At 40.6% G+C, this 22693-nt stretch overlaps 2 protein-coding genes across 5 annotated transcripts; one reads left to right on the plus strand and one right to left on the minus strand.

Annotated features, from left to right (window-relative positions):
* Positions 1-4013: 4013 nt before the first annotated feature.
* kif22 (kinesin family member 22) lies at positions 4014-22665 on the minus strand. Of its 4 annotated transcripts, none has more exons than XM_057826455.1 (12): positions 20001-22665; positions 13290-13486; positions 13059-13186; positions 11359-11510; positions 9931-10140; positions 7967-8357; positions 6358-6451; positions 6179-6278; positions 5978-6116; positions 4399-4661; positions 4263-4322; positions 4014-4189 (listed from the first exon to the last, which is right to left on the minus strand). In XM_057826455.1, exons 2-12 carry the CDS (start codon positions 13475-13477, stop codon positions 4160-4162), a joined length of 1755 nt encoding a protein of 584 aa, XP_057682438.1. In that variant the 5' UTR covers positions 13478-13486; positions 20001-22665; the 3' UTR covers positions 4014-4159. The 4 variants fall into 4 exon arrangements, with proteins under 4 accessions (XP_057682438.1, XP_057682439.1, XP_057682437.1 ...); XM_057826456.1 differs by having other exon boundaries at positions 13290-13534; XM_057826454.1 differs by lacking the exon at positions 20001-22665 and adding an exon at positions 13734-13900.
* On the plus strand, positions 14384-17033 carry pagr1 (PAXIP1 associated glutamate-rich protein 1). Its single transcript, XM_057826459.1, has 5 exons — positions 14384-14553; positions 14776-14965; positions 15089-15422; positions 15496-15587; positions 16679-17033. The coding sequence occupies exons 2-5, from the start codon at positions 14794-14796 to the stop codon at positions 16912-16914; spliced, it is 834 nt and encodes a 277-aa protein (XP_057682442.1). The 5' UTR covers positions 14384-14553; positions 14776-14793; the 3' UTR covers positions 16915-17033.
* Positions 22666-22693: the final 28 nt, after the last annotated feature.

Below are 22693 nucleotides of genomic sequence, written 5' to 3' on the forward strand. Positions count from 1 at the left end.
AGGCAGGAAGGTCGTTGTTGTCACATTTAAAGCAGTTGTGTAAGGATGCATCACATTAACTTCATGTCAAGAATACAAAAACAACCAAGGACGTGATGGGATTTCCCCCAAAAATATAAGTGAAAGTGCACCATCTACCGGAGCAAAAGGATAACAGCAACAAAACGGTTTATTCGATCCAAAATTGAAGTATAAACCTTTTATGAAACCATTTATGGTGTACTTATTTAACTCTTTGGCTGCAACACATCACTGCCACCTCTCCTAGTCAAAACGGGATGGACGTCGAGTGCTTTTAAAAGCAGAAATTACCACACACACTAAAAAACAACCTGGGGGCAAGAATCTGAGTGTTTTTGTTTTTCCCTGTGAATGTTTAAAGCAACACTAGGTAACTTTTCAACCTTTATAAAAGATTTACATAACATTTTGATATGTCAACTGACAACTGGTTGAATGATCCCTCTTTTATATCTTGAAGGGGTCTGCATCGCTTTCACCAACACTAATGAACTTTGACGAGGGTGGCAGGAACCCTGCCATACAAAAAGACGACAAATGTGCTGACCGCTTTACGGCAGATGTCAATTCCCTTTTCCCCGTTCATTATAAAATATGGTGAACATATCTTGATTTGAAAAGGGGACACTCAGCCTGGCCACGAGATACTTGAATTTTACTCGAAGTTCACTCAAAGATGCCTATATCATTTTAATATATTTAAAGTGTGCCTCCTCCGTCTGGATAGAAAAATTCAGTTTTATAAAAAAAAAAAAATGTATATATATATATATATATATACAGACCCTGACAAAAGTCTTGTCGCTTGTCCATTTTGTAGAAATAACTGCTAATAACTAGGACTGTCAAAATTATCAAGTCAATGGGCGGTAATTAATTTTTTAAATTAATCACGTTAAAATATTTGACGTAATTAACGTACATGGCCCGCTCAAACAGATTAAAATGACAGCAGTGTAATGTCCGCTTGTTACTTGTTTTTTGGTGTTTGGCGCCTTCTGCTGGCGCTTGGGTCCAAATGATTTTATGGGCTTTAGCACAATGAGTGAGCATGGTGTAAATATTGACATCAACAATAGCGAGCTACTAGTTTATTTTTTGATTAAAAATTTTACAAATTTTATTAAAATGAAAACATTAAGAGCGGTTTTAATATAAAATTTCTATAACTTGTCCTAACATTTATCTTTTAAGAACGAAGTCTTTCTATCCATGGATCTATCCATGGATCGCTTTAAGAGAATGTTAATGTTAATGCCATCTTGTTGAATTATTGTCTTAATAAACAAATACAGTACTTATGTATTGTATGTTGAATGTATATATCCGTCTTGTGTCTTATCTTTCCATTCCAACAATAATTTACAGAAAAATATGGCATATTTTTAAAATGGTTTGAAATGCGATTAATTTTTAAGCTGTAAGTAACTCGATTAAAAATTTTAATCGTTTGACAGCCCTACTGATAACCTGACTTTTAATTATTCAATCGGTTTCAGAAATGGCTCATATGAAAGCTAAGACCCTCCCAAATTATGTTGAATGTACAAAAATATATGTTTCACTGAAAAAAAGATTTATCATTTAATGGATACATAAAGGTCAAATTTTGGCAAGACAAAAGTTTTGTCGCCTACAGAAAGTAGTGTGAAAATTGAACAAAAAATGTACTTCGAATACAAAAATAAGTTACATAACATAAGCCAGTTAAGTAGTGGAGCTGTGAGATCCAAATTTAATATTTTGGATGACTCCCATGGGCTTGAAGGACTGCATCCATGCGGTTCGGCAAGGATTCATACAATTTATTGATGAAGTCATCAGGAACATCAAAGAAAGCAGTTTTGCATGCCTCCCAGAGTTCATCAACATTCTTGGGTTTCGTCTTCCATGCTTCCTCTTTCATCCTGTCCATGTCTGGTGACTGGGCTGGTCAGTCCTGGGCTGGTCAGTCCTGGAGGATCTTGATCTTCTTTGCCTTGAGGAACTTTGAGGTAGAGCTTTAAGTACGCGATGGAGCACCATCCTGCTGCAGAATTTGTCCCTTTTTATGGTTAGGAATGTAAGAGGCAGGTAAGATTTGTTGATATTTCAGACTATTTATGTCGCCTTCCACCCTGCAGATCTCTCAGGGTGCAGACAATTAAAAAAACGCGTTGCATTTGCCAAGGCCCACAGCCGGTCAAAAGGATGGACGCTGGAAAAGTGGCAAAAGGTGGATTTTTCTGGTGAATCTTTCATTCAATTACACCATAGTCACCGCAAATATTGCAGGAGACCTACTGGAGCCCGCATGGATCAGAGATTCACCCATATAAAGTTTTGTCCGAGGAGGAAAAGATGTGAGGCTACCAGTATACTCAAGAATAAACATTGGCCTGACTTTGACTCGCTGCCGTGACACCCGTTGGGTGGGGCGGGTTAGCCACACGGCTGCTAACCATCATTTGCTATTGTTTAGCCACAGCTGGATTCGTTACCTTATTACTATTCATCCATCACACAGCCGCTGGAAACAAAAATGTTGTTTAATCCATTTGCAGGCAACAGGGAAATCATGAATTTTACGACACGGTAGTCCTCATGGGAATTGCAGTCTTCCTTAAGGCAAAACGACCGCTTTTGTCCACCGGTGTCGCTAAAATTGAGCAAAATTGAAAAGTTACCTAGTGTTGCTTTCATTTTTTCCCCAAAAACTTAAATTTCATGAAAAAATAATTACCTTATAAAGACTCCAAAAAAGAAGCGTCATGGACTTTTGTAGTCAAAATGGACTTGCTTAGTTTAAACATGCTTTTTTTTATGCTTTCATTTATGGCCATTCTGTTACACGTCACTGTCATAAATATTGACTATGTTTAATATTTAAGCTAGAACATGTTTAATATTTAAGATTGTTGGCCTCTGCCACTTTCGGTAACCTTATGACAAAACGGTCCTTTTGGGAAGAGAAAAATCATAAGGAAAGCAACCTGGTTGTATTTTTATTTCTGCCACTAGGTGAATTTTACTGTGATTATGTATTTAGTTCTGTATGTCTGTGTTCAAGATAATTCAAGAACAAATGAAGGGATTGTTTAATCTTGCAGGATATGTTTGAAATGTGAAACAGAATAGGTGATTACATTTTGGGCAAATCAGGCCGTTTCACACAAGCGGTAACCCATTCATTGTGTATGTGCGGGAGGATTTCTCGGCGAAAGTGAGCGGTGGCGGCCGTTTTGGATGGAGCGGTAAGACTCGAGTGAATTTTCGCTCAGGGGCGGTGCCCAAAATAGAAACTTGTTCCATTTCTACAACCTTGCCATGCTGACATCAATCCACTCAATAGCAGCGAGGCAGGCATACTGCTATCTGCCATCAGGCAGATTCGGCAGACGGATACAAACAAATCACAGCCGACGAAACCTTGATAAATGCGCTTTAGGTTTTGCGAGCTCTGGGACACTCAAAAATGGCTCTCGCACCTCTCCTTGCTAGGCTAAATGCTATCTCGATGTGCGTTTGTGTGGAAATGTAGTTCACGAACAACAAAAATCTATTCTCACTGAAATTAGTAAAACTCTTTACACAGCTATTATAGTCTCCCTTACTCCTTGAAATAGGAAATGTCAGTTTTCTTTTGCAAGAATTAAAATTCATTGGTGCTTGAGACTATAGTAAATATGCTTGCTGGAGTCCATGTGCTTTTTCACTCCTTGACAACGTCAACCCACGTGACTTCCAGTTTTGAGCTTTCCTTGGGCCGCTTTTCACACTGGGCCCCCGGTCAAATTGAATTTGGATTGTGTTGAAGATCTTGAATTTAACAATTTCATATTAAACGTCCTAAATTTGATTGCTTTGCTATGTTGCACACAAACAAGGCCGAAATATGGAAAAGTAAAATATAAAAGTACAATATGTTTGAATGAACATTTCTACACCAGATTTTAGTTGTTTTTTTTTTAATAAGAACTTGCAAACATTTCCAAAAAAAAAAAAACGTTTGTCACTTTGCATGTGTATGGAATTTTGAGGTTGAAAATATAAAAAGACTTAAAAGCTGTAAAAAAAAAAAATCAAAACAAAAAAAAACGTGCAGTCCATATGTACACATATTTACATTCAAAGAAGCAAAAATGAAAGCTGAAGATTTTCACTTTGCCATCAGACTCAAAAGGTTAACCTGTAAACAGAAAAGGCAAAAAAAAAAGAGTTAGTCAACTTTGAAAATTTGAATTCTGGGTAACATTACTCGCCTTCATGAATGTGGAAAATCTTTTTTCTGTCATGCCATCGACTTGACTTAGATCTTCCAGCTGCATGACGACAGTCAAACGTTCACCATAGTCGGAAAATGAGAGACTCTTACACCTGACATTTCTTCATCCTTACCTTGGTGAAGGCGCCGTGCACTTCCCGCCATCCCATAATCAGCTCGGCTTTCTTGGCGCCGATCTGATGCAGGCTTTTCAGCTCTTTGAGCGAGCCCGTGTTGAGGATCTGGAGAATCTTCTGCCTGGATTGTTCCAGAAGATTCCGGTCCAGCTGGGACTCCCAACTGTTCATCACTTGGTTCTCTTTGCCGTCCGGAAGTATGGCCGTTGTTTCCTTCTTGACACACACAGACTGCTTCCTGACGACGAGCTGCCGGGACGCTGACGAATGAAAGTGTAAATTCGGGTTAGCTTGCGGTCAAGCCGCCGTAAATAAGTAAACACAAGTTCTGTTTTAGCAATGACGCCATTCTGCTTGTAACTCTTGAATAGCTGAGGGAACTGCTAATCACCTACTTTAACAAGATGAAAACGCAAAATTTCAAAATTGCTCACTGGTGGCGAGATGTCCAGTCTTTGACTGGCAAGCCATCTTTCCAAAGCAAAAGCAGATGTTTGCAAATTACCTCATTTTGATTAGTGCTGCAGCGATTAATCGATTAACTCGAGTATTTGATTAGTAAAAACGATTCGAATTTTGTTGCTTCGAGTATTCGTTCAATTAAAGTGGCGTTGTAATGATTTTGAAAGTGTTTGCATTTAGTTTTATTCAGTTGGGTGGATACACTGCCCTCTGGTCTGCCTCTTTTCACATGGCTGAATCCAACCGCTCCCTGTTAAGACCAACATAAGCCAAGTTTTTGTTTGAGCTGTTTTTTAATGCATTCATAATTCATAATTTGGCCATTTTTTTGTGGGAATATGTGTCTGAACCATTTGTTAAGAGCATTGTACATATATATATATATATATATATATATAAAAACAAACAAAAAAAACTAGCATTTTATAGCATTTAAGCTAGTGGACTTTTTCTTTGTAAGTTAGCCAATTGCTCTTTTGTTGTACATAGATCCTCACTTTAAAAAATTATACCGTTTGAGGCCCATCTCAGGTATTTTAATTTTTCATGTTCCTTGTCTGATTACTCGATATTTCGAACTAACTAGTCCATTGATTAATCGAATACTAAAATATTTGATAGCTGCAGCGCTGATTTTGATTATTATAATTATCTGCTTTTGAAGACTACAGAATTCAGACAATATTTGTATTTTTATATAATAATTTTAAAATGGGTACATCAACACCCCCTTTTTCCCCCCAATTTTTATAAATCGTTAAAAAAATATTGTCCCCCCTTTTTAAATGTAAAAAAAAAAGCTAAAATTTTTTGCATAAATTGCGTAATTTTTTTTTTTTTTTGCAGTGTTTTGGGGGGAAAAATAAAGACTTCTTTAATTTCTCCCCTAATTTAAAGGATTAAAAAGTATAGTGTTTACTGTTCCCCAACCCCTCTCCATTTTTCTTAAATTTAACTACACAAATAAATGAGAATATTTAGTATATAAGAGCATTAAAAAGAAGGACAATTTCTCGGTCATCAATGTCTTTAGACGATTCACCAACGATCAAAATAGTTGTAGATTAATTCGCTAGTTCATTCATCTTGGCAGCCGTCCTACTCAGCAAGTTACCATTAGTGTGATCCAGTAGCGGTTGCACCATGACCTGCTGTGCCTTTCCTTTTGAAACGTTGACCTGCCTTGGCTGCAAAGGCGCCACGCTGTTCCTGGACTTCTTGGCCAAATTGGCCTTGTGCTCCTCTTTTAGCTCCTGTCAAAATCCACCAGGATAAAAAATGTCTGTTGGGCTCAATATAAAGACGGACGAGTTACCTGGATCGCCTTCTGAGCACCAGCTCTTTCTTTACCCTCGCAGAGCATCACCCGCTTTTCCAGCGCTAGCAGCCTATCTATGAGCGATGGTTGTGGCAGGCTGGCAAGACACAAAACCTTTATTTACATTCACCCGCTGACGGCTGGCAGTGAAGCAAAGCACCACGGGAGTCTCGCACCTGTGAGGCTCCGGCTTCTTCTCGTCCTTCTGCTTCTTCTTGTGAGGCTCCGTGCCAGACTGCCCCGCCTCGTGCTCCTCTCTGGCCCGTTTCACTAGAGAGCGAAACAGCGGGAGGGGAAATGAGCAGTTTAGTATGCAGCGCACATGAGGGACCCAACGGTGTTTGTCTCAAGTCACCTGTATTGCGAATATGCTGCACTGCAGCGGACTGAATAGACGCTCGAGCCATTCAGACTGGGAGGTCTGGCATTGACGTCTAATGTTGTCTATGCCAGCAAATACGTTAACTCTGAAATCTTAACCTTAATCCTGTTATCCAAAATCAATGCCTGACAAACACTAACCTTGAAAAACAAATGTCATAAACCAAATGTCCAAATGGATTGGACCTCTGTCGCTGTCAATGGCAGCAAAGGAGTTAACCCTTAAAATCCTAACCAGAAGTCTTAAAATACTACCTAGCTGGAAATTGTTGGTATTGTGTTAACTGCAGGGACCACTTAAAATAAGCTTTACCCATAGACTTCATAATGTATTGACATGACACATTCCCCATTCACTGCGTCACGCCTTCCCAAAGCGGGCCGTTCCACACTCCGCTTCATTTATTAGCAGTCGGTCATATGCAGAAATCCAATGCCAGATTTACGTTGAAAAAGTGCAAAAGCTGTACAGCATACAAAACAGGAAGGTTTGTCTCAGGAGTAATTTGTTCCAGGATTCAAGGTAAATATTATATTTTTCATACCATACATGCATTTTGAAACGTTGTGGGAAAAAAAAATAAAATAAAATAAAAAAAAATAAATAAAAAAAAAATGGGAGAAATTAGCTGCTACAGCATTGGCATTATACCTCGCAATATTTACGTAAAATAACTGCTAACTGCCCAGTTTTTGCTTTTAACCAAAAATCGAGACAGTTTTAGGTGGATTTACATTTTTAAAAAAAATTTCTGGGATTTAAGCATTTATTCGCAAGAATTTAACGGAAAAAAACTTTACAAATGGCTAATTTGCTTCCTGACTAGCAGCATAGTTCCCAATATTTACGTAAATGCCAATTGCACGTTTTCTTCTAACCAAGAATAGAGACTGTTTTACGTCCATATCTATAAAGAATTAAGAGATTTAAGCATTTATTCAAAAGAATTGTCAACCGAAAAAGCTCTTTGTTTCCACTCGGTCAGGCCCCTTATGAATCAGCCCCACACTAAATGTCCCGTCAATACATTACGAAGTCTATGCTTTAGCCTAAAAATCATAATAAGTGTCCTAAACCTTAACACAATAGCTGCCATTGACGGTGATTGAAGTCCAATCCATTGGAACCCTCCCAGTTCAAATGGTTTAGACGTCTACTCGTGACGAACTAATCTAAATTCAAAGCAGAATGATGAAAAGCTACGTGATTGGACGGCTATTACTGTCAACGGTGCTGAAATAGTCAAAAAAAATTGATTGGATGCCCATCTCCATAAATAGCAGACAACTCTAAAAATCCTTACCATAAACTTGTTATTCAAAAAACTACATAGCCAACACTAGCTAACCATAAAGCTAACCAACTAATTTCAACACACTTTGGACTGGAAATATTGACATCACCTGGCAGCACGGCTATAGTTTCCTGAGTGAAAGGCTTGTTGATAATCAGCTTGGATTTCGCCGCGAAGTTGAGCGCGCCGACCGTATCGTAGCAGTACTCGTACTCTGGCGCGATGTTGACGATCATGAGCGAGTGCGCCGATCCCCCGAGGGAGTCCTGGAGCAGGCGCGTCAGTTTGCTGTCCCGGTAAGGCACGCGCACCGACGCGCCTGACCGAAGCGAGTCCACCACTTTGCTGAGCGTGAAGAGCGACAGGTTGATGGCGCCGCTTTCTTTCAGGCGGATGCCCTGGTTGCCCGTGCGACGGTTGTCCTCCGAGCCGGCCAGGTCCACCAGGTAGAGTTTACCCGTTTGTTGGCGGCGCGGTAGGCAGCGCTGAGTGCGTACCACCTAAATGAACGCAAAATCAGTTGAGGTGAAATATTTAAGGGAAAGAATGGAGACAAACGTTAGCTTGTACCTCTCCCAGAAAAGTCCCAGAAAGCCCAGCAGTTGCTAACGGGAGTGTCGCAAGAGAGAATTGATTTTAGCATCGGCTACCAAATCCTGGCCTACCGCACAGAGGCCACGACCTGTTAAGATGCTCTTGTAAATGTCAGACTAGGGCTGGCCGATTATACAATGGTAATCGTTAATTGACGAAAAATTTGAGTTTTAATTACTAGTTCGAGTAACCTCGACATAATTAAGGATCAAACATGGCAGAAACGCAACGGGAGAAGACAGTGCTTCCTCTAAATTCACTAAAATGGCCTCCAATTCGATCATGTGATTGGAAATCAGGCTTGATCGTCATTCTTAGAGGATTGAAATCAAGTGAAAGAATTTTCATTTTTAATCTTAAAAAAATAATAATTTAGGGGTTGTCACCCCTAACATCCTTTTCACTGCAGCTATCGATTATTTAGGTAATCGATTAATCTATCAATTAGCTCAAATAATCAGATTACGAAAATTTAATGCATTGCAGAAATTTTTTTAGGTGCAAACAAAGTTTATGCTTGCGACAATATTCATTTTGGGTTGCTAAGATTGCACTTTCAAAAGAGCTATAAATGCTAATACAAATTTCCTGAGTGTTACGTCAAACTATGCAAAATCGCACTATTATTTCACAAGAGCAATAAATGCATTTAAAAATAAACATATTTGAGCTAAGCCTCAAACGATATAAGTACAACAAAAGCACAATTGGCTAACTTGCATAGCAAAAGTCCGTTAGCTTAAATTCCATTTTTTTTTTTTTTTTTAAACAATGCTCTAAACCGTTCAAACATTCCCACAATCTACTAAAAATACTTCAAAACTAAATAACGAATGCACATATTAGCTCAAACAAAAACATACCATATGTTGGTCTTAACAGGGAGCAGCTGGATTCAGCCATGTCAGATAAGTTACCAATAGAGGGCATTGTATCCACCCAAATCAATTAATCGAAATGCAACACTTTCAAATAAAACCATTTCAACTTCACTTATTAAACAAATCCTCGAAACAGCAAAATTTGATTCGAAGCTTTTTTCCTAATCGAATTAATCGATTAATTGTTGCAGCACGACTTTTCACTGCCACCTAAAATCTTGCAGAATATCGGCTAACTGCAGCGACAAACCAGACAACATAAAATTGCTCTGCACGTCTCATTTCCGTGCAGTTAAAAATATGTTTAAAATACATTGATGTGCCGCTAACGTTATGTAACTTATTGTTGGTTTAATTTGGCCCGGTGCCAACTTCGTGTAGCTAATCTGACTTAACATGAGCCTAATGCTATTAGTTAGTTACTAAAAACAACAAATAAACTGTATTATTTATAAAATAAATATATTTGAAATCATTCAATCCTTGAGGATACACAGCTATAGTCCAGCCTCGTGATCATTTTTAGCCAAATCGAACAGCCCTAGTTGAAGAAATCACCCAAAGAAGAAGATTTAAAGAAATACCACAATGCTCAAACCTTTACGAGGAGGATAGCGTGACTTCGACTGGAGCGCTGGTTGAGTTTGGTCGAGGCCGTCGTGCGATTGAGGCTAGCTGGCACAAAATGGCGCTCGAAGTCGGAAAACGACGTTATTGTTGTGTGCGTGAGGCCCGGTATCAGAATGTTCTTGTCTTTGTCTTCACGGATGGGCAAATCTTGGGAATTTGGCGATAATAGATCCAGTACCTGTAGATTAATTGGAGTTGGAATTAACTCTTGGATGAACCATAGTTGTTCAAAACATTTGCTGTTTTTACATTGACCACACAGTAACTTCGGCATATGACAACACTCAAACTGGTTAATGAGAGTTTAGTGAGGCCATGTCTACACGTAGCACAATTTTGGCAAAAAGAACTTTTTCAACTGTTTGGCCTATCAGCCACACGTACATTTAAACGAGGGTTCTTGAAAACTATGCCCAAAGATGTGCGAACTCTGCGTTTGTAGCGCCATCATGTGGACACTGATAACCACACATTTAACTGTGGAAAAGTCACTGACTGCAACAAACTGTCCCTACGTCACACATGAGACCAGTGTTTATATTTGGCTTTTTTGCTTCCATTTATTTACAAACTATTGCAGGAGAGCTGTCCTGACTAGTCGACGTCATTGATAACGTAAATGCGTCGACGAGCACACCATCTCAAAAAATATATGTGTGGAAAGCTTAGACTGACGGATGCTCGATATGCATTCGGGGAAAAGCCCCACAAAGCCAAAAAAGCGCACCAGAGCGGCCTGAGCATGGACTTCTTTCAAAGAAACAACGAAGGGTACACTGTTGTGTCCTATCTCTTCAATACCAAGCTTGCATACCAGGCTGCACGTCGGCCGTGAATGAACACCTAAAGCGTCGTCACCCAGTTGTAATTTTGGAAGATGGCGGGAGACAACAACCTGGCAGATCGTGAGTCCATATAAGTAACAACATTTTTTTTTTAATTGAAGTTGCTAAGCCTGTCGCGATATCCAATAAGTCCATTTATCGAACAGTAAATAAATTGATCAGTAAAAAAAATAAAAATAAAACCTAGTCTACCAATTGTTAGTCTCCTGACTAATAGGGAGAAAAATAGTCGTTGGGGACAGCCCTAACTTACAGTGCTTCATATTGAAAAACAGATGCGAAGGATGGGGGGTATTATGGACAATTATTTTTTGCGCATTGTTATGAATGTACTTTAAAATAAATGAATGCGGTTGGCTGTGGAAGCTTTTTTTCTACAAATGTGCTGGTGTGGACGTAATTATTTTTTCCCGATATATTAGGGCAGGATCCTCGGTTTAAAAAAAAAAAAAAACCTGCTAGGTGTAGACATGGCCTAAATGTGAGGAAAATACATCCTGCATGCTAGAAACAAATTATCCGTATGTACGAACACTGGAGAACTACCATACCTTCTCATTGTAAATTTCCAAATACGACATTCCAATGGAGTAGTCCCAACCCTCGTCTTCCTTCTGAGCATTGACCAGATTGAAAACTTCGCCGAGAGCACGAGGAATCACGCCAGGCTGCTCTGAACTGCCCAACATTGTGTGCGTCTTGCCTTAAATAAATAAATAAATACATACATACATACATTTTTTAAAAAAGGAATCATCTCTAACAGACACCAACTTTAACAAATATGTCTTATTAGTAAGGGTGTAACGGTACATGTAATAGTATTGAACCGTTTCGGTACGTGGTAATCGGTTCGGAACGGACGCGTACTGAACGAGTTTCTGACGTAATATAACCCTTACTTTTCAAGGCTGTGAGTCAATCGGGTTACAGTTTCTTTGTGTAGATTATATTTACTCCGTCTGCTCTACCATAATGAGGACCAACACGGTAGGACAGTCCAGAAACGTCAACGGCGCGACAACATGGCCGCCGCGAGAACGCAGTGAAACGCGGGCGTTAGAGCCAATCAGCCAATGCACACCAGTCGCAGTGCGGCCGCGTGTTAGATGCGTCCCAGAAGCATATTGTTGTTGGATTATCTTCAAATAGCCGCTACTTTTTGAGCAGAATTCAAGCTTCGTATAGGCTAATGTTCCTACTGTTGAAAGCACAAAAGTGTGTAATAAACAGCTATCACATTTATATTTAGCATTTTGTTTTTTTACTCAGGGGTCGCGTTAACCGGATATTTTCCGTCGTTGACCGATTTTTTAAAACGGTGACGGAAAAAACTGAAATCCATCTGTCATTTTGACAGGTTGCAATTCACTCCCCAGACCACAGGGTGGCGAGTGAGCATATTAATTAGCTATTGTCTCTCTCGATGCATGACGTCGTTGGCCTTACTCGGAAAAATGTCAAGGCAACCGAGTGTCCGAAGTTTCTTCAAAAAGCCTCAAAACGACGATGGTGTTGATAAAAGAGGTGAAAAAAAGAGGGACTGCACAAGCGGGCACGCAATTCAAGTCCATGCGCACCAGGAGGAAGGTGTGAGACTGCGTTCAGGCCACAGCAGGTAAACTGTTAATTTCATTGTTCCATATGTAGACTACCTACTGGGGCCACAGTCAGCTGTTTTTGTCACTGCGGAGAAAAAGTTACATATTCATCTGCTTGATGTGTAATGGCACAGTGTGGATTCTCTGTTAAGCTTGTTCGGACAGAATATTAATTTAAAATGAATGAAAACTAAATACTATTGAATATGTTGAAGCAGTATGCAATGTTAAGAGTCTTGTTAGCTCGAATTGCTGTGTCCAGCCGCTGTAGCTCTGCTGGTCTCTGCGAACTCTCTATTCAAGCCGGAACGCGCGCGGCTGTTAAGTGTCTCTGTCACGTGACTGTGTCGTAGCCGGTAACGCGCTCGGCCAAATGGACACACAAGTACAGAAGGTGAATTATGCCAAACAAAAGTCACCACAATGTCATTATCATCATTTTAAAAATTTAAGTGACGGGTAAAAATAGATTATGACCGGATTTTTATGACCCTGTCAGTTGAAATGACAGACAACGGAAAAGTCTAGCGCAACCTCTGTTTTTACTGTACCGAAAATGAACCGAATCGTGACCTCAAAACTGAGGTACATACCGAACCGAGATTTTTGTGTACCGTTACACCCCTACTTATTAGTGTGAGGTGACATACCAGCTCCTGTTGGCCCATATGCAAACACACTTGCATTTTGACCCCTGGTTATATGTGGTAAAATGGGCTTCACGGATGTCAGGAACACTTCTTGCTGTGTTGTTTGCTCACCGTGGAAAACATCGAAGCTGAAACAGGATTCACATAAACAGAAATGAATAAATTTGAACTGAAAACAACCGGTTGTTCAGACTAGCCAAACTGGCGAGCCTTGCTATACAGGCTACTTACTGGTATTTGAGCGTTTCTGTAGCATTTCTCCAGTTAACAATCTCCAGGTTCTGTGAGTCCAAGCCTCTCACACAAGGTCCCTCGCCTTTCTCATCTTGTTTGTTCATAAACGGACGCAGACGAACTGAGACCATCACCCTGGAGGTCTTCTTGCGGGCGCCATCAGCTACAGACACACGCTGGGCCATGTTTTCCCTCTTCAATGAAAAGTGTCAAACCAACAAATAACTCGGTGTACGGATTCCCTGAAATAGCAGCAGAGGTAAAATGGCTAAAATCATCGTGTTATGTTAAATAAATTGACATATTCGATGGGGGAAAACTCCAGTAACAGCGGAGTAAAAAAAAAAAAAAAATAGCGGCTAAATGCTAATCCACAAGAGACTGAAATTCCACATTTACGAGGTGGTTTCACGTGATGTATCAAACTTCACCTTTACTTACCGAATGATATGTACTGAACGCCAAAGGGAATGTCTTTATTGTATTAAATACCGTCCTAACATGAAAATTCAGCAGCGTTATCGACACCGCATTTTAACAATGGCGATGCGCTCCAAACAAGCGGAGCCAAATCTTTTCAAACAAGGGACCACGAAAACGGAAACGACAATTAGCCAATCAGAGCCCGCTAAACTGTCGCCTACGAGAATCAGCCAATGAGAACCCGCCGTACACTAACCACGATACGACACTAAAATCCTTAAATAAAATATACTTTAAAAACAGTGGAATGTAAAAAAAAAAAAAAAATCGTCTACGACCATTTAAATTAATCAAATTCTACAAAATTAGGCGTTATATATTTCTGTCTAAGTTTGGCCCAAACTGAAGTGACGTTGACGTAAATGTGTAGATTTACAAATGCTGCGGAGTGGACCGGAAACAAGGGGGGGGGGGGATACTACGTTCAGAAAAATGCAAATTTGTGGTTACGAAACATGTACAATATCCGCACCAAATATTTATTTGTGGTTTTAATACTGTTATTATAAACAATTTTGACGCCAGAGTACGCAAATGGAGTGCAGATTTCACCATCACTCCCCATCGTGCCGCCTCGGTATTGTGAACCGCTCCCGCACTTTCGCCACAATCTAATCCACATGATATGGACATCGGCGCCAATGCGAACTCGTCCAAAATGGCGCTATGTTTACGTACGTCCATTGTCGTTTACTTATAATGGAGCACTCTGTCGATTTTATTCATCATCTGGGATAACTTTATTCACGCGTTCTGCAAGGACAACACCCAGCATTCGGTAATGACAAGCTAGCGCACTCATGTTGGTTGCTAATGTTTTTCCATTCAAAACATGAGATTATCCGGCAAATTCATCAAATAAGAGGTCCAACCTTTACTTGTGGCATTCTCATTGGATTAACTGATTTTCCTCGTATATAAATAAGTGTTAAATACACGAAAATACATGCAAAAGCCACTACTATTGCATTGTTTTATTTATTGTCTTTTTTTTCCTTAGAATTGACCTTTTTGAAGGATGCAGGCTGAGGCCACAGATGTGTCCTTGCATGAGGGCATCCAAGCTCTTGGTGTCAGAGAGGAAGAAAATCAAAAGGAAGCCTGCAAACAGGAAGAAGAAAGCGCTGAGCAACAGGATGCTGAGATGACAGCAGCGTCATTGGAGGACACGGAAAACACAGACAGCAAAGGTCAAGAATTGATGTAAACAACAATTCAAGCCAGTTTTGGTTGTTGTGAAGTCACCCATTCGCACGTTTTACCTAACAACTAAGCAAAATTCCATCCAATCAATACCTCAATTTTTTTCCCAGACCAAGACACAGACAAGCTTGAGGAAGACAAACACCAAAATGCACCACCGTCAGTCGCAGCGGTCCCAGTGGAAGAGGGAACGCGGACGACAGACAAGGACGGCGAATGGGAGCTCGTGTACAGCGACGAGGAAATGGAGGACCCAAAGAACTGGATGCCTCCTCCCGCCGAGATCAAGAGACTCTATGAGCTGCTGGCCAAAGGCGAGATGCTGGAGCTCAACTTTGAACCCCTTCCCCGAAGACCGCCCACGCCCGAACGCAGCCTTTCGCCCGAAAGGGAAAACGAGGACGACGAGGCGGAGGAGAGAGAAAGGAAGGAGAGGGAACGGAAGTGCGTGGGAACATCATTTCATTGTCATTTTATTCTTCAAAGATTCTGGGTTTAATTGAGATTTTTATTCCAGACCTCCGAGTCCAACAGAGTTCGACTTTAACGAAGAGCAACAAATCCAAGGGACCCCGAAAAACTCCTTTATTAACAGACGTCGAACACCGGGTGAGCATTCCACACATTGAAAATCGATTGAACATTTAGTGGAAGCTCTCCTAGTGATGTGCTCAAGACTCTTGAATCACAGAAGTCTTGGTCTTGACTAGAGCTGTCCCGACTAGTCGATGTTGATGACGTTAATGCGTCGACAGGCAAAACATACCGTCGACGGGTAATGACGGGCTTAAAAAATTTACATGCGGATAAAGTTTAGAATGGCAGGTGCTCGCGATACAAGCGGTTGTTAGTGGCACCCCCAAGGGGGCCGCTGTTATTTCAATGTGACCAGCGTTGTCAGATTGAGCAAAAAGGAAGAAAGTGGGCGAGCGAGCGAGAGAGAGGGAGCGAGATCGGCGAGTTGGAACAGTGCGCGGGTAGCGCCGAGTTGAGTGGCTTCATCCCCCACGTTTTTGTTTTGGTCAATAAAAGTATCCTTAATGAGCCATCCGACGCCTCTCAGTGTTTTTATGCACGCTGCCGCCTTCCCGAGGCGAATCGGACGAACCCAGACGAACCGATGACAACGAGCCAAGTGAATTGCCGGTGAGGAGTTGAAAACACTGCCAATTTCCAAAAAGGGAAGGGTTACACGTGAAAGCGGCATAAAGCCAAAAAAGCGGACCAGCATAACCACAGCCTGGAATTATTTCAAGGAAAATATGGAGGGTGCCACTGTGTGTACTCTTTGCTAAGCTGAGCTCGCATCCACAGTAGCACGTCGGCTATAAACGAACACTTGAAGTGCCGTCACCCAAGTATAATTTTCGAAGACAACAACAAACAACAAGCTAGCGGATTGTAAGACCATACTAACGATTTTTTAAATGGAAGTTGCCTTTATGTGCGTCGTATCAATGCGCATTTTTATTTAATAAAATAATTAATATAATTAATATAATTATATAGTTTTGGGAGTCAAGAGACCAAGACTGAAACAAGAGTAAGACTTAACCCAACCAAGACTGAAACAAGAGTAAGACTTGACCCAGATCAGGAATCACTGAGATTATATCCAGTGCAACTGTTTTGCTAGTGAAGACGAAGGCTGTCGTTTCCATTTTCCTTAACTTGATGACTGTTTTGTCTGATTCCAACAGGTTCATCGGCTCGCTCTTCCGTGAAAAGGGAAGCCCGGCTGGACAAAGTTCTATCGGACATGAAGCGCCACCGCAAAATGGAAGAGCACATCCTTCGCACGGGGCGAGATCTCTTCAAGAGCGAGAAGAAGCTGGAGGCGGCGCTATCGCCCAACAGCCAGAAGGAACGAGACAAGGAACGCGAGCGAGACAGCAATCCCAATACAGTCTTCTCTCCCAGGCAGAGGCGATACTGAACTTACGCCGATTGTTCCGGAGAACCCGCCCTGGACATTTCTGAGCGCTTTTTCTAAACTTTGTATGTTTTCAATGTTTTGTATGACGGCAATAAACATGCTAAACAGAGAGATCAGATTACTTGAAGTTGCTTTTGCTCTAAATGAGCAGTTCACTTGCTGGGATTGACAGTGAAAGACGTCCAATCCATCCACTCAATTAACTCGAGTAATTCAATTAGAAAAAAGCTTTGAATCAAAATTTGCTGCTTCGAGGATTTGTTTTAGATTGGCATTGTAATGGTTTGTTTGATTTGATTTGGCTGGATACACTGGCCTCTAGTGGCAACAGTGAATATAACTCATTTAACGAGGCTAATAAATTGAAAGTAAAAACATTACATGATTAAAGATACTTAAAATGTTTTTAAAACTGTAGAAATAAAGGGAATTTATTAATGATATAATTGCATTTTTCAAATTTTTCAACATTTTTCTTTTAGGATTTTCACATTTTTAGCTGTATTATTCTAAATAATTTTCTATATTCTCAGTAGGGATAATGGATTGGTTCTATCCAGTAGGGAGCTACTGCCTTCTGGCAGCTACACCCATATAAGTGAGGCATGGCACACTACATCTTGGTTAGATCATTGTATCTCAACAATGGATGCTCACTTCCCTCACACAGATGGAAATTTTATATAACATGTCTACCTCAGATCACATCCCTGTGAAGATGGTTATATGTTTTGCTAATGTCCCGAATACTGTTAAAGCGAAGATAAATTTCAACCCAGATCTGGTAGTCCGGTCCTCTCTTTCTGACGACATTATCTCCTATATATCCGACACCGATGTACTGCTGAGCAACTTATATCTACCCAAGGAAGCAGTCATGTGTAGAAACGATAACTGCAGTGACCCCAATCATAAAACAGATGTACGGAAATGTACAATCAGATTGTTTCAGCTCTACTTGCTGCCAGTAAACCGCTTTGTATAACTAGAAGGAGGAGTAGAGTTAGGCCTGGCTGGAACACTTATGTCACTAAATTTTATGCAGACGCCTGTGAAGCTACCAAGGCTCGGGCTTTGGCAGGTAGACCCAAACAGGGCCTTATTTATTTATTTTTTTTTTTTAAACCTGTCCTGTTCAGCTTTTTGACACAGAGAATGGAAGTCCCGGTTGGTCTCAACAGTTTTAATGTTTCACATTGAGAGTATGACATACTCCCATTGTGATCATACAACATACCTCCTTTATTATGACAAAGCAGCGAACAGGAAGGGGTAATGGGGGAATACAAGAAACACAAAAGAGAGAAAAGAAACAAACAACAACAAGAAATACATTGAACCCCTACACTAACTATTAATATGTTGGTGCTATCGTCAGTTAGATGTATTTCCAATTGACACCATGTTGGGGGCCTGTTGACCAGGGAAAGAAGGGGAGGGGGGTGGGGAAGTCTATAAGCTAAGTGATAGGAAGGGGTAGAGTGTACACAAATCAGCTCTGTGATCTAGAACCCAGTAATCGTGTGAATCCCCTGTGAGTGTAAGCCCATTGGCAGCCGACCCTACGCCGCCCCACCACCAATCCCGGCATCGGGACCCCCCACCCGAGCGCACCCAATCACATCCAGCCGCACGTGAGCCCCACCAAACATGCAACAGCCACGCAGACGAGCGGAGACGCGGCGCAGGTGCCAAACCAGGGCCAAGACTCCCACCCGGCCAGCCCGCAGTGGGTGGGGAGCAACGCAGCCCATCCATCCTCCCACAGCCCAGCGAGGGAGCCATCATCACCCCCCCAGGATCTAGGGTGGCCACCCCTATAAATTGGTTGGCCACCCCACTGGCCACCCCGTTTGCCAGTATATCGTTAGATTGTTGTAGCATCAGTTATGCATTTCATCCCAAATGAATGTACTTATTTTGTTTTGTTAAATGTAGGGCTGTCAAATTTATCGCGTTAACGGGCGGTAATTAATTTTTTAAAATTAATCATGTGAAAATATTTATCACAATTAACACATTCGCAGTACGATTCATTCACGCATTGCCGCAAACAGCCTACAATGGCGCCGTTTTACTTCTATACAGAGATAAGCGGCAGTGTCAAGTGAGTGGAGTAGATAAAAGCATTCATTTGGGCCGTGCTTTTATTTGGCAAAAGCTTTGTCACCTCTCCCACAGATACTATATATATTGTGGGAAGCGACGTGGGGAAGAATGACAGGAGTTCATCTTTTTCTTAACACCCTGTAGTGTATCCAACGCAGAAAAGATTTGCATTTGCAGCCACCACACACAGTCATGGTTGCACCACTTCCCATCGTGCATTTGGGCAGAACAGTTAAGTCGCTACAGTATCATTTACTGAAAGCTCAACAAATAGACTAGATGGCAAAATTTAGTCACAATATACAAAACAAACTCACATTTATCCTTTAAGAATCACAAGTCTTTCTATCCGTGGATCACTTTCACAGAAAGAATGTTAATAATGTTAATGCCATCTTGTGGATTTATTGTTATAATAAACAAATACAGTACTCATGTACAGTATGTGAATGTATATATCCGTCTTGTCTTATCTTTCCATTCCAACAATAATTTACAGAAAAATATGGCATATTTTAGAGATGGTTTGAATTGCAATGAATTACGATTAATTTTTAAGCTGTGATTAATTCGATTAAAAATTTTAATCGTTTGACAGCCCTCGTTAAATGTACACCTTATGCCTAATATATACATAACACAATAAAACAGAATTGTTGTGGAACTCAAAATGTTGACTGGACAGTTACGGACTATGCACATTAAATCATTAGTAACATCAAATATTACACAATACACCAAAGTATATCAGTAGCCGTGTCCTTAAGTCTTTCTGATAGTTTTCCCCCTTTTTACTGCAATAATATAATGAAAACCTGAAATTATGGCTTTTAGTTTTGGCCACCCCAAGATTTTAAGTGGCCCCATCTGGCCACCCCTATGAAAAATTTCTGGAGGCGCCATTGACTACATGGCCAGGGAAGCTTCTTTGTAAAAACATTAAAGCCTTTTGGAAGGAGGTGAGGAGCCCTGCTTACCTTGCTCGATAGGTGGCTTCCCTGGTATACTATTGCAATTGCTGCTTTCTGGCGACAGCATTATGAAAATCTCATGTCCCATGAGGTGTTTCAAGTTATCAAAAACTTATCAGTTAATAGGTCCACGGGTATGGATTTTATATCTGCCGAACATCTTATGCATGCTAGTCCAAGGCTAGTTCCACTTCTTGCACTCTGCTTTACTTCCTTTATGGTTCATGGCTGTCTTCCCGACCTTATGATGTCGGTGATGCTAGTCCCTGTCATCAAGGATAAAGCAGGGAAAGTGAGCGGCTCGGACAATTATAGATCTGTCACCCTCATTAGTGTTCTTTCTAAGGTATTTGAACTCCTCATTCTGGAGAGATTTAGTACATTAATAAACTCACAGATAAACAGTTTGGTTTTAAACCTAGGCATGACACGGACATGTGTATTTATGTTTTAAAAGAATTGGTCAATACCTATATGATGAAAAACTCCTCTATGTTTATGTGTTTTCTAGACACTTCCAAAGTCTTTGATCGTGTGAACCACGGGAAGTTGTTTAGGAAATTAAGCCAAGCGGGGGTTCCCAGTGACATCATAAGAATTCTTTTATATTGGTATACTCAAGCCCATCGACGGGTGGTGGGGGGAGCGGGTATGTTGTCCCGGGCCTCAGGACCATAGGGACCCCTGAATGACTCTTAATTTATTTTACTTTACATTCACATTTTTCTTTTTTCTTTAAAACATTGTCTGATTAAATATTACCGTATTGGCCCAAATATAAGACGGCCCTGATTATAAGCCGACCCCCTCTTTTTCAAGACTCAAGTTTGAAAAAAGACTTTTTGAACACCAAATTAATTTTGATACAGAAAATAATTACATCTGTAACAAATGATTATAACAATATATTTGAGAGAAAAAGCATGTTGTTTTGCCTCATTCAGATCTTAATATCTGAACATTTAAATATGTAAACTAAAGTACAATCACATTCGTAAATGAATGGCTTCTGGTTTTTGAAATGTAAATAAACCAATCTATTGTGATAAAACAACAAATTTGCAATAACTGCATTAACCATCAAAGTGAAGTCTAACTGTAACAGTAGTCTTGAAACATTTCTGGTAGACTGACGAGAGGGCCGGAGAGGAGATTCTTTTTTTGTGTAAATAATGAGCCTATGTTACTTATATTTGTATTACTTGCATTTATCCGTTATAAGTTTTATTTTAAATACTATATATTGTTGTTATTATTACTATTTTTTAGGATTTTTTACAAACTTCAATTTTTTTTGTGCCCCTTCAGGCAGAGTTGGTGCCCTACGCGCAGTGCGTGTTATGCGGATGCGGAGCGCCGTGTCTGGGCGTGTGAGCCTTTTTGGGTTTCAAATAGTTCCCGTTCACCACGGATAATGGCCAAAACAAGTCCGACAACTGTGGGACCATTGTGAGGTGGGTAAGCTTAGTGTTTTATATTATGTCAAATACTGGGATCATGGCACACGTTTAATAAGGAGGTGGCTTGCATTTTGTGGGTGAAAATAGTCCCTGTCCACCGAGAAGGTCAAACGGCCGACAACTAGCGGCTTGTCGCGCACCATAGTCGCCGGCTGATAAAGGCGTGCCCGCCAAGAACGCACTTTCCTCGGCTTGGCCACGAGCAGACCCCCGCTCCGACGTCAGCAGGTTTGTCTGGCGGTCATTTTCCAGCTGGGTCCCTGGCAACGAGCACTTCTGCCCACAGCAGGAGAATGACGAGCCGAAACTTGCTCACCGCCGGGGGCTCGCCGATCGGTGAAGACAATCAACCCCGCCGTTGTGTGTGACATGAGTCCGAAAGGCGAGAATAAGACTTGGAAAAGCTGCTTGGTTCGGGTTAGCATGTCGGCTAGTTGTCATGCCTCCTGTTTTGTTTATGCTCTTTCCTCCGTCTTTGAAGCCGGGGCAGGGAAAGGACAAAAGCTGGACAAACTCCAGTGGCATAAAATACCGTTCAGGAGAGGAAGAAGTCGGCAGTTTTCACCATTATTCAGTAATTTTGCCCTGTCATACTGAATAAACGCATGTTTAATATTTCATATTCCATTTAGCAAGACTGTTGTCATGACCATACCATTTATTTAGCAATTGGGGGAAAATACTTAGATAAAAAATAATATCCTGTAAAAATATTGGAGAGATTGAAACAATCATGACATTTTGCTGCTCTGTCGTATTTTCCTCATTCTAAATCTTCCCCGTCAATGGGCTGAATTCTAAATCAGATGAAATCGTGACCCTCCCGACATCATCATCCAGCTGGGGACGCTAGAGCGCTATAATGACAGGCGGGTCTAAACTGCAGATTGAAAGACTAATTTCTCGTCATCTGCGCTTTGCCAAATTGTTGTATATAGTCGAATCGTCTCAAAATATACTAATTTACATAATAATGCTTTTTTTTTTTAATTATGCTGTCACAGGCACTTTAAAACTATTGTGTGACATTTTACTATAATTATACTTTTACTACAGTAATCTATATTTCATATGACGTAAAGCGCATAGAAATACTTTGTGTTGAATTCTGCTTTGCAAATAAATTTGCTTTATCTAATTTTTTTTATAATACTTGTAGTTCTAACAATCAAATACAATTATATTCTATGTAGAACTACTGTTTATTGGACAGTCTTACTTCCACATGTGACTCACCTT

Source organism: Corythoichthys intestinalis, chromosome 21 (genome assembly GCF_030265065.1).
Source record: "Corythoichthys intestinalis isolate RoL2023-P3 chromosome 21, ASM3026506v1, whole genome shotgun sequence".
Classification (NCBI taxonomy): Eukaryota; Metazoa; Chordata; class Actinopteri; order Syngnathiformes; family Syngnathidae; genus Corythoichthys; species Corythoichthys intestinalis.

What these genes read in the sequence shown, in the direction of transcription:
- kif22 (XM_057826455.1), bottom strand. Translation starts at nt 13,477, where the DNA reads ATGGCCCAGCGTGTGTCTGTAGCTGATGGCGCCCGCAAGAAGACCTCC. An exon ending in ACGCTATCCTCCTCGTAAAG is followed by an intron (nt 8,358 to 9,930) that starts GTTTGAGCATTG and finishes GCGTTCATTTAG; the next exon opens with GTGGTACGCACTCAGCGCTG. An exon ending in GTGCTCAGAAGGCGATCCAG is followed by an intron (nt 6,117 to 6,178) that starts GTAACTCGTCCG and finishes GGATTTTGACAG; the next exon opens with GAGCTAAAAGAGGAGCACAA.
- pagr1 (XM_057826459.1), top strand. Translation starts at nt 14,794, where the DNA reads ATGCAGGCTGAGGCCACAGATGTGTCCTTGCATGAGGGCATCCAAGCT. An exon ending in AGGAAGGAGAGGGAACGGAA is followed by an intron (nt 15,423 to 15,495) that starts GTGCGTGGGAAC and finishes TTTTTATTCCAG; the next exon opens with ACCTCCGAGTCCAACAGAGT. An exon ending in TAACAGACGTCGAACACCGG is followed by an intron (nt 15,588 to 16,678) that starts GTGAGCATTCCA and finishes TGATTCCAACAG; the next exon opens with GTTCATCGGCTCGCTCTTCC.